At 37.2% G+C, this 12,472-nt stretch overlaps 1 protein-coding gene across 1 annotated transcript in view; it reads right to left on the reverse strand.

Annotated features, from left to right (window-relative positions):
• Window positions 1-12,472, reverse strand: part of ADAMTS19 (ADAM metallopeptidase with thrombospondin type 1 motif 19) — a 250,382-nt gene that overhangs the window by 69,013 nt on the left and 168,897 nt on the right. The window contains exons 15-16 of the mRNA XM_032425158.1: window positions 10,074-10,194; window positions 3,295-3,375 (exon numbers count right to left, since the gene is read on the reverse strand). Of these exons, the coding sequence (XP_032281049.1) occupies window positions 3,295-3,375; window positions 10,074-10,194 (202 nt within the window). The remainder of the gene's footprint in view (window positions 1-3,294; window positions 3,376-10,073; window positions 10,195-12,472) is intronic.

Raw genomic sequence — 12,472 nt, forward strand, 5'->3', positions numbered from 1 at the left:
AGGGAAGTGTAAATCAAAACCACATGAAAAATCACCTCACACCCATTAGGATGGCTACTACCTGAATAAAGGGAAAACAAAAGCTGGTAAGAAGTGGGGCGCTGGGTGGTTCAGTCAGTTAAGCATCTGCCTTCGGCTCAGGTCATGATCCCAGGGTCCTGGGATCAAGTCCCGAGTGGGGCTCCCTGCTCAGCAGGGAGTCTGCTTCTCCTTTTCCCTCTGCCCCTCCCCCCTGCTAGTGTTTGCTCTCTCTCGCTCTCTCTCTCTTGCTCTCTATCTCTCTCAAATAAATAAAATCTTTTAAAAAAAGAGTTAGTAAGAAAATACAGAAACTGGAACACTTGCACGCTGTTGGTGGGAAGGGAAAATAGTACAGAACTGTGGGAAAGGGTGTGGCAGTTCCTAAAAAATTAGAAATAGAATTACCATAATATACAGCAATTCCACTTCTGGGAATATACTCAAAAGAATGTAAAGCCGGATCTTGAAGAGATATTTGTACACCCACATTATTATTCACAACATTATTCATAATAGTTAACATGTAGAAGCAGCCCAAGTATCCATGGATGAACCAACGGATGAGCAAAATGTGGTATATGCATATCATGAAATACTATTTGGCCTTAAAAAGGAAGGAAATTTTGACACATGCAACAGCATGATTAAATCTTGAGGAGATTATCCTAAGTGATATAAGATAGTCACAAAAGAACAGTTACTATTCTTATGAAAGAACAAAAGAAGAGATACCGCATATAGAGAATATGATTCCACATATGCAAAGTGGTCAAATTCATGAAGATAGAAAGCATAATGGTGGTTACCAGGGAATGGGAGGAGAGGGGAATGGAGAGTTACTGTTAAGGGGGACAGAGTTTCAGTTTTGCAAGATGAGAACAGTTCTGGAGATGGATGGCGGTGGTGGTTGCAAAACAAAGCGATGCACTCAGAGCCACTGAAATGTACACTTACCATAGTTAAGATGGTAAATTTTATGTTGCAGGTATTTCACCCCAGTTAAAAAAACAAGTGTTATTAAGGAAAAAAATAAAAATCAATTTCTGAATCCCTGGAACCTATGAATGCTAACTTATATGGCAAATAAATAAATAACTTTGCATATATGAGTAAGGATCTTGACATGGGGAGATTATTCTGGATAGTCCAAGTGGGTCTGAAATAAAATCACATGTATCCTTAGAAGAGGTAGGAAGAGAGAACTTTGAAGACAGAAAAAGAGGAGACGTCAAGGACACTAGGGAGGCAGGCAGTGGAATGATGTGGTCACAAGCCAAAGAATGCTGGCAGCCACCAGAAGCTGGAGGAGGCAAGGAGTGAATGCTCCCCTAGGGTCTCCAGAGAGAGCACAGCTTTGCAGATGCCTTGATTTTTGGTCCAGTGAAAGTATTATGGCCTCTAGAACTGTGAGAGAATACATTAAACCACCAGATGGGTGGTACTTGATAGAGAACTCCTAAGATACTCATACAGTGACACAGACTATAATACAATTTTTGACTTAGACTTCTTATTTCTCAGGTACACGAGATATCTGATAATTTACATCCAATAAACATGTCAAGCAACGGAGCTAGATGGGATTCCCTAGGGAGACAGGACAGCAAGGAAGGGGGCAGGGCCCAGGCTTGAGACCCACAGTATGGGAACATATGGAAAATATGTAGAGGAGGACAATCCATCGAAAGAGACCAGTAAGGGGCATCCAATGAAGTAGGGAGCCTCAAGTCTTCAAAGTCAAAAGAAGAAAGTATTGAATGAATGGTGGCCATTGGATGTGTTAATATGGAGGGCATTTGCTGACTTTATAGTAACTCCCTTTGCCAGAGGGGAGACAGAAACAAGACTGGATTGGTCGAAGAGCCTAGGAATAAGAAATTAGAGCATGGAGATGTCCCATTTGTAAAACTGGCTGGTTCTTCTAGTCACATTTGTTAAGTTACTAAAAATCATAGTACAATGTCGAGTTTTACAGAATATGAGAACATTCCATTTGAGACATCCATATTCCTTTCCAGCTTGGAAAAAAGAAAACATATTCCCAAGTGTAAGAGCCAATTGTTGGCTATTGAACGAATGTCCTGAAATTGTCTCGGTTTTGTACAGTGTCTCCAAAAAACAGGTATTAGTTTTAATCCCAATTTGGATATCTGGGATGATTCACTTGCACTTAAAATGAATTTAAAAACCTAGCAGATAAAAGTAGATGAAATTGGTAATTAATAATAACAAAACTAATGAGTGTGTCACATGACAAAGGATTTCTTTTTACTGTCCCCTTTCCTCATATTTTCCTACTCCTAGAAAGCAAACCCTAATGAGAAAAATAACTCAGTCCAAGAGTAGACTATTTTTAATATTGCAAAGTAGAAACAATCATGTAATATTGGGTTATTTTCCACGTACAAAGCGTTTCCCTTGGGATATTATTTCTTTTGAGAAAGAATAATGAGAACATTATTTCTGTTAAGAAAAAAAAAGACATGCAGGCTTTCTTTAAAGACAATATAAATACAATGTTTAAATTCTGGGAGAAACTTTACTGTTTTTCAGACCTAATCACATTAGATCCCTTTATCCGGGGATGCCATAACTATAGATGATCATTTCACATGACTTAATTGGTTTGTAATTTTGATATATAAACAATATGTATTTTGGCAACTATTTTCTTTCATATATTTAAAATCACTAACTGGCCTAATTAAAATGGCTGATACAATTCTTTCCAGATGCAATATTTAAAAATTTAAAATACTCTCTTCATAGGTGAAAATACCTGAAGTGAAACAAGACATAGCATCTTTTCCCATTAAAAGATTAAGTCTGTTCAGTATATCAGAATCTTTTTTAAGAATCCCACAAGATTTTCTATTTCTAAAGTAATCATTCATATATACGCATTTGCACATGCAATAAATATGTGTATATGTATGTGTATGTATATATGAAATAAATACATTCATGAAATATATATCTGTGCATATATATGAAATAAAACATACCTAAATCCTCCAACAAGTGTTTTTTTTTTAAACATGGACTAACATGTGGAAGCAATTTATACTCTCCCCAAAACATAGACAATCAGATTGCTTTTGCTCTGGTAAGTCCCCGGGAGAGAAGAAAAGAAATTCCTACTTGATATGACAAGAGGTGCTTCCTGGGAAATTCAAACATGTAACTAGAAACAGACTGATGTCCTCGTCACCAGAGAACTGTCAGGGCAGGGGGAGGGGGGCTCGTACTTGGATCGGCTCTGTGTCAGGTTACCTAAATAGCTATGTGCCGGCTTTTCCTCCACAACTTTGATTCTTCTTGCTCCAGCAGGTATCACCAGCACTTCTACATAACCTGTAAGAGTCCATAAAACATGAAATAAATCACGAGTTCTTTTAAGATCTCTTTTCTTAATTGACTTGCCCCCCTCCTTTTTTCCTTTTGGTTTTGGTTTTTGCTATGATATTTCAATACCTACACAAAGAAAAAAAGTTGTATATAAAAGCTGTCATAATTTCAAGTGGAGAAGTTTCTTGGAAAGATGTTGAGTCTATGGCACTATTAAGGGCAAACAGGTAATTGTATGTTATGTAAAGAAAAAAGCTCACTGATATCTCATGAAGTATGAGGGTGAAAAAAAGCACAATGGTCCAGCCCATTCAGAAACACAGTAGATCCTGGAACAAAGCAAATAACTTCAGATTTTGTTCATGAAACTCCTTTAAGTTAGAATGTGTGGGGAAGAAGGAAATGTAGCTGGAGAAAATACAGATGGCGGGATCAGGTGCCTGGGTAGCTGAGTATAGGACAAGAGAGACCAAGCACTCCCTTAGGAAATTAACAAAGGGTTTTGAAACTGGGGCTGGAGACAAGTAAGTGTCAGGCCACACCAAGCAATCTGGCGTCACCCTGGAAGATGTCAAACAGCTAGAAGGAAGACACATTTAGATGTTTCTTAGGAAAGGTTTTTCAGCAGAGGTTAGGGATGTAATACTCAAAGTGAAATAAGATAAAATAAAGTGAGAAAGAAGAGAGTGTGCAGAAGTCAAAATTAAGACTTCATTTAGTGCAGAACAGTGATAAGGCAGACATCTACTTAGGCTGAATAGTTATGTTTTAAATTATAATACATATGATGTATAAAATAATGTTTAATATTCTTCTTAATATCTGGATAGTTACATATATCTGATCAAAGTCTAACTTCAAAGTTAGTTTTTAAAAGGCACAATAACAAATCCCAGAATTGTCATGTGTTGATTAATTATTCGAATTCCTGAAATTGTTTAGAATTATTGGTATATACCCAAAGGTAGCATACACCCCACCTGGTGGCAGTGGCTGGAATTCGAGGCATGTACTTTTCGAATAATAATTTCCACTAGCCAATGCTGCTTATCCAATTTAACCATTTTTAGTAACACCAAACCATACAAGCACTATCACTTTGATACATGAACAAAATAGGCAGCAATGAAAATAGAAACAAATGCTTACTTGCCAATTTATACATAGAAGTACAGTAAGAAGATCTGGGCACTCAATGAGCTCATAATGAAATTGGAAAGACAAGGCAAAAATACCTTTTACAAATATGAGTTTAAAAAAACTTCCAAAATTATGTAAAAGAGATCATATGCAAGATGATATGGTTAATTCCCTGCTTAAGAATATAAACCAATGTTTCAACTGTCCTCCTAACTTGATCGCATCATCACTCAAAAGATTCACTGCTATTTTTAACTCACAGAATGGGATTTTTTCTTGTTTTCCTTTTAAATTGTTATATGCAGTACTCATGTTTGAGAAACACTGGCATCAGCTGGAATCACTCTAATTCACAGAACATTTCAGAGAGTCAAGGAAAGCTTCATCAAGAAGTAAACAGATGTGGGGCGATTGGGTGGCTCAGCCGTTAAGCGTCTGCCTTCGGCTCAGGTCATGATCTCAGGGTCCTGGGATCGAGCCCCGCATCGGGCTCCCTGCTTGGCGGGAAGCCTGCTTCTCCCTCTCCCACTCCCCCTGCTTGTGTTCCCTCTCTCGCTGTGTCTCTCTCTGTCAAATAAATAAATAAAATCTTTAAAAAAAAAAAAAGAAGAAGAAGTAAACAGATGAACTGTCCCTGAAGAATGGACAGGATTTAGATATGTGTAGAAAAAGTATGAGTTTGCTGTATGAAAAGAGAAGTAAGAGAGTCAGTAATATTTTTAGTAACATATCAATAAAATAATTCTGTCAGAAAGAGAAGATGTTAGAATATGTCTCTGTTAAAGACATATGCATGCCCGGGGGCGCCTGGGTGGCTCAGTTGGTTGGGCGACTGCCTTCGGCTCAGGTCATGATCCTGGAGTCCCGGGATCGAGTCCCGCGTCGGGCTCCCTGCTCAGCGGGGAGTCTGCTTCTCCCTCTGACCCTCCTCCCTCTCATGCTCTCTGTCTCTCATTCTCTCTCTCGCAAATAAATAAAATCTTAAAAAAAAAAAAAAAAAGACATATGCATGTCCGAGACGCTGAATTGATCCATCTGAAGCTAGTGAACATTCTAAACAAGGAACTTGGTAGTTAGACACTGGTTTGGAGAAGCTTTATCTGACAACAGTATGCAGGATACGTAGTGATATAGTTGTGGATAACAGTGTCAGGAGGTTCCTGTAAAATCCCAGGAATATGAGAGGCTAAGGAAGAAAATCCAGGGGGCCCTGTGAAGAAAAAAAAAAAATCTGAACTTGACAACCAACAGAAAGTGGGGAAATAAACACTGAACACAATGCGTTCTTATTACTTCTGTGAGAATGCAGCCATAGTTTATAAGAACATGGAAGTCAAGTTTTGGTAGTAATCTGATAAGTTCGACTTTGCAATCTGTACTTAATAAAACCGTGTAACACACTAGTAAAAAATATCTGCTAAGAACTGTGGAACATCTGGAACTCCAGACAAAAGTCAGGCGAGTGGAGTACTTTTGTGAGAAAGTAATATCAGCCATGAAAGTAATTAGAAAAAATGGAGAGAAGAGAAGTGCAGGACTCAACCTAGGACAGCCATCGTTTTCACCAGACTGAAAATAAAAAAGAATCCGGAGAAGGAATAATCACAAGAAGACCTGGAGATCTGGCTGTTTTGGTAAAGTGGGATCCTATGGATTGGATTATCTCCAGGGGAGCCACCGGTCAGCTGTGTCCAAAGCTGTACAAGAATCAGAGAGAAAGGTGACAAAGGAGAGCCCATCGGATGTCACAATCAAGAGGTGACTGTTAACAAACAATGAATCATGGAACACTACATCAAAAACTAATGATGTAACATATGGTGATTAACATAACAATAAAAATTTTTAAAAAAAGAGGTGACTGTTAATCTCTGAGCAAAAGAATTCAGTAAAGTATTTGGAGAAGAGGTTAAATTTCAGGATGTTAAGAAAGAAGAGTAGAGAGAGAGAGAAGTAGAGGGAGTAACTGTCAATTCCTATTCGGGTTTAGCAGGAAACTCAGAGATTTGCTGTGCATTAGGACACCAGATATATCCAAGTTCATGGATATATCTGGAGCAATTCTCTATTACTCAACTGGAATGGCTTAAAGGACAGATGGGTTTAGACTGAGTTTAAAGAAGGAAGGGAGGGAGAGAAATACTGAGCAAAGACATTCGAAGAGAGATAGCCAATGACTGCGGGGCCTAGATAGTTTTCAATAATGAAGTCATTTAGCACAATTAAGAATGCACTGTTTTTCAAGTTTTTATTTAAATTCTAGTTAGTTAACATATATTTAAATCAATGAATACGAGAGTGGCTATTGCCGAATTTAGCAGTTGGAATAAAGTCTGTGATGTCCACATCGTAAATTTGATCCTCATGTTGGATAGTTGGCTTTGTACACAGGAACATCTTATTTAATAACCAGAGATCCCATCCTGAAACAGACCTCTTAAGATACCAACAGCAGTCATTATCTTCGTGGTAATGATAATGATAAATGTCACATTTTGAACAACTGCTATGTGCTAGATACTACTACAGGCAATTTACATAAATTATTCATTTAATCATAATGATAGCATCCAAGGTAGATACTACGTTTCTCATTTGATAGATGAGAAAATGAAGGTAGAGGGAAAAAACACCATTTTCAAGACTGTTTTGTCAGTAATTAGCTGACCAAAGCTTTGACCTCAGATCTGATTCCACTATGTGCTTCCAGCTAGGACCCGCTGCCACTGTTGCATAAAATAGAATACATAACACTCTTTCTCTCCTTCTGCTATGCCAAACATACAAACCAAAAGCCTCAGACCATGTGTTCCTTATACAGGATCAGTATCATCATCTCTTCTCCTAAGAATAACACATTTTATGCCCAGTTTCTTCCTAGTATATATTGGTAACTATCTAATTCCACAACCAGTCAAAAATACAATTTATCTTTAAAAATTCCTTTAAAAACTTATCCTGCAGCTAGGCAAGTTAAAATGAAAGACATGATAAATGCACTAAGAAAAAAATCCTCCTCAAGTTTATTTTCTAGCTCCAACAAAAATGATTTAGCAAACTCTAAATAGAGCACAGGGACTGAAAACACCCACATGTGTCTGCACATGTGTTACTCATACAATATATACAGTGTGCATGGCCAATTGGACCAAAGAAGCCTGCAATTCCTTCAAGAAATTCTAGGAAGTCCATAAACTATAAGGATAAAATTGTCTCCAGAGAAATGAACACAACATTCTTTAAGTCACAAATAGATGAAGCCCATGATATAATTAAGGACTTACACAGATTTTTGTTTTTCAAACCTACTAAAAAATAATGTTTCATTATTAATTATGTTAGTAAATATTAATGGATCATACACTATGCTGGTCATGGGGAATATGGTGTTAAACAAAAGTAGTCAGGAGATTTTTCCGCATGATCTTAAAGACTACAGGGGAAACAAAGACGAGTAAATGTAAACTTACAAATGTGATTAGAGCCTCACCAGATGGATACAAATATGGTGTCACTGAACAAGTTGTTAGTGATGGGAGGTGGAGGATGTTCAGTGTTCACTGAAGAAGTGCCATTTGAACTGAGATCTAAGTGACGTCTAGAAATGAACCGAGCAAAGCTAAGAGAAAGCTAACAGAACCGTATTTTTAAATTCAAGGTGCTGGAGGGAGCATGGTGAGTTTGAGCATCTGTAAGAAATCTGGAAAGGAAAGGGACACTGGTGTGAGATGATCCTGGAGAGACAGGTAAGGACAACACCACGCAGGACCTTATGGTCCAAGCTAACAATTTTAGTCTCTTTCCTGAGAGTCATGTGAAACTAGCATAGAGTTGGAAGGAAAAAAAGCAACATTATTAGTCTCCAATATTCCCAGTATCTTAGGCATCTCAGACATTTTCCAAATAATAGCTTCCATTAACACGAATTACCAATAGCAAATGAACAAATGAACAAAAGTAGAAATAAAAGTGCAATAAAAACAAAGGAGGTTTGAAGTAGAAATCTGGGGGAAAATGTACCCACACAACTGCAGTCAGAATGAAAAGCATCACTCATTTTTAAACTGGTATTTCTGTTTTCTATGCTTAGTGGAAAAATAAAGTGTTACTACAACTAAATAAAGATGTCAGTGCTGAATGTGATCAGTAATCTTCAGTGAACTGTTTCCATGCATATTAAATAACCATGCAAGAATATTCTTCAAAAATTCTTGTATCTTTAAAAAATCTCTTTGGTCTTTCAGACTTCATCTGAACTTCTATACTGTAAGCCCTCCTCCACTACAATCATCCTGGAAAGCTTCTTATAATTGTAATTCTTAGTTGAAAGTCTGAGAGGCTATTACAGCAAAGTATGATTTTTCTAAATGAGTTCTGTCAGATTTTGACTTGTAGGACCTGTCACATTTTTCACAGCTTTGGAGGTTGAGATTTTGATCTGCAATTTACCCTGGGCCTCAGTTATTTTTAGGCTTCAAGATCTTCAAGCTCACTTATCTTTTATTCTGCTGGGGCTATCAAAAGGTTATATTCCACTTCAGAGGGCTGTCTAATTTTCTTTTTTGAAGGACTCTTTTATCCAGAATGAACTCAGTTTTCTTGATTATTCAGACACAAATGGATTGGTCTTTGTATTCAAACTAAAACATTCTTTAGTTTCAGATTTTTTGATATTTGAACAAGAAAAGAATTTAAGATAGGAAAAAACTGAGGTATGTAATAGAAGCATACTAATAATGATGAAAATATAATCATAAATACTAAGGAATGTTGAGAAGATGCCCAGGTAAGATGCTAATGTAAATGTCTGCTTACTCCCAGTAAGCTGGCGGATAAGGTGTTTTCTACATATAAAGCAAACCTTTGGGTCATTATATTTCAATACAAACACTATCACGTTTCGTTGTGGATCACTTTAAAACTCACACTACATGGATCATTCATGGCCATTTCATTCTCACATCCCTGGGGTACCAGTATTTATAGATGAGGATACAAGAGAAGAGGGGCTGACTTCCCACCATTAATGTATCTGGACCGTGATCCCACATCTCCTGACTGTCCCTGCTACCACTTCCACTCTACCACACTGCTACAGACTCTCTATTTCTAAAATCTTATTCCTTCAAATTGAATAAAAACATTAAGAAAAAACAAACAAAATGGAAAGCTGAAAACCTGAAGACTAGTACTTCACTATAGCTGCCCTAGGCTGTTACAAATCTTTCTTCTCTGTTAGACATCATGCTTTGCATTGGAGAATTAGGTCTGAAGAAACCTGATAACATTAGCCAATGCAAATTAGATTATTCCCTTTCTGCTCCACTTTATTAAATGAATAACAGATGACTTCATATTTACATTAATGGGACATGGGCTTGTTAGAATCTCTGGCTCATGTCACATGTATCATATGTCATCACGAAAAATCACTCAATCCCCATTACAAAAGTCTTCAATTAGGGAGTCAGAACTGTGATTTCTAAGTCAACTTCAATGTAATCTCTCTGTTCTCGAAGACTGTTTGGATTAGTAATTTTGAAAAAATAAAAAAAAATAATTACCTGCTCCTCTAGTATGATTAAAATCCCCTTTAATAATTTTGCATGATTTTCCATTGCCGTTGCATACGCCGCAGTGATCTTCCCTGGCAAGGGACCCTAATAAACCATCGCAGCCAACTTTCTGTAACAAGAGATTGACAGTAGATCATAAAGTGAGTTTTTTTTCCCTTTTGCTTTTTTAACCACTGATTTAGAACAAACCTAGTATCTCCAGACTAGACCTATCTAATTGACAGACTAGTAAAATGTCATATTTTCTGGTGCAAACTAATAGAGCAAGCTCATGTCGAATGATGTCATCAATAAAGTGACCAAATAGCAGGACAGTGATGAGGATATTTTTCCCATATTAAGAATTAAATGGTATCCTAAAGCAATTTGGAAAAACATCATTGAGACAAATGCAATTTATATAAACCCCAAAGGAAATCACATTTCTATTAAATATAACATTATTAATCTACTTCATCCTACTTAACATAGAACAGATACACTTCATTATATGGAAGGCTTCACTTCTTAAGGTGGTCGCAAAGCAAAGGCTAAATATTAAATATTAACTTTGTGAAAATCAAACATAAATGTTTATTTTCACTACAGTTCACGAATAGACTTCTATCCCCATCTGCTTTGGCACCCAGCGCATGAATGTGAGTAAGGCTGCTCACAACCCATGCCCCATGGCCACTGTAAGAAAATACGAACAGTGGGGAAATTCATTTTAATTTGCTTCCAAGGGAATTATGTTAATATGAATTTTCTGGGAAAAAAATCATTGACTCTTTTCTAGTGAATAATGTTGGTCTCCCATTGATATTCAGAAAATATGATTATAATTTGCGAAGTTGTGCATACTCAAAGGGCAGAATTTAATGTCAATATTGTCAGAACTAATGGTACACTTATTCCGTTACCCTTAATCAAGAAGGAGTTGCAAGAGAGGCTGATTTATAATGTTACAATTATTTTAGAGGAATTTTTAACATCTTAAATAAAACACGAACGAAAACAGGGTCCTTTTCTGTGGTTAGTGTTGGTAGTGTTCGGGTGGGGGAAGAAAGCAGATTATAAAATGCAGCTGCATGATGAATATCCTGAGAAAGCCAAAATCACATTAAACCTGCATAATATGGCATCCTTTCCTTTTATCAAGGGGATCTATCAGTGTCAAGAGGTAGACAAAGTAATGCATTAGTGGAGAAGTTTGATCTGCAAATCAAAGCTTATTCAGGGAGAAATAAAGAGAATGTCATGGATGAAAGAGGTGGCCACCACAGGAAATTCTCAAAATACAACAAAGGTACTGGAAGAGTTCACTAAGCAGGAGCCATAAAAAGACCTGAAAAAAAAAAAATCTCTCATTTACGTACAAATGAGGAAAAATTGACAGTAGAGTGTAGAGTGGTCTTTGAAATGATAAAAACAATAATAATGCTCTATCCCTAGCTTGTTTCTTGTCAAATACAATAAACCCAAGAAACAGTAGCTAAATGACTGAAAAATTAGTACCTACTAATTTATTAGTTCTTTCCAACCCTTGTAACTGGGATATTACAAGTCTGTAAACCTAAAATAAAGGCCAGGGATAGACATGATGTCATGGCTCAACAATCACGCATTTAAAAAATAAGAATAAAAGATTTTTTTATTTTGGGGGTGCCTGGGTGGCTCAGTCATTAAGCATCTGCCTTTGGCTCAGGCATGGTCCCAGGGTCCTGGGATCGAGCCCCGCATTGGGCTTTCTGCTCAGCAGGGAACCTGCTTCTCCCTCTCCCACTCCCCCCGCTTGTGTTCCTTCTCTAGCTGTCTCTTTCTCTCTGTCAAATAAATAAATAAAATTAAAAAAAAAAGATTTTTATTTTGTAACTGATAGTTTCAAGTATCCACACTTATCACAATATGCCCCCGTATCTCCAAAAGTTGAGGTTGAAGGACTTTGCAAAGGCAATATCATCACGCTGGTGGTGGGCGCCCGAAGTGCCACCAGCATGCTGGAGTGGGCGGATAACATGATAATACAGAAAAGGGCTTGTTCTATCCTTTTCCACGACAGAAATATAGAGACAAAATGGGTCGTGAGGAGAAAGCTATCTATTTTCAACTGCCCTCCTTCGTCCCTCACCAAGTTTACAATTCTACATTCAGTTTCGGTGCTGTGTATTTTGTGTAGCCAAAGCTGAAAAATAGGAGCTTGTCAGAAAGAAAAAAGAAAGTAGCATGCTTTTAATTATATTCAAAGACAGAATGTAGCATTTTAGTTAAAAAGCCAGAATCTTGAAGTATTCCAATTCTGTCAGAAGGCACAGTCTAGTTCATGGAACTTTAATTATAACCATCAGATTCACCAAGCGGTTAGGCAGAATTTTGTTGTTGTTGTTATAATTTTGATGTCTAGGGAC

The sequence above is a fragment of the Phoca vitulina genome, unplaced genomic scaffold (assembly GCF_004348235.1).
Source record: "Phoca vitulina isolate PV1807 unplaced genomic scaffold, GSC_HSeal_1.0 scaffold32, whole genome shotgun sequence".
Taxonomy (NCBI): domain Eukaryota; kingdom Metazoa; phylum Chordata; class Mammalia; order Carnivora; family Phocidae; genus Phoca; species Phoca vitulina.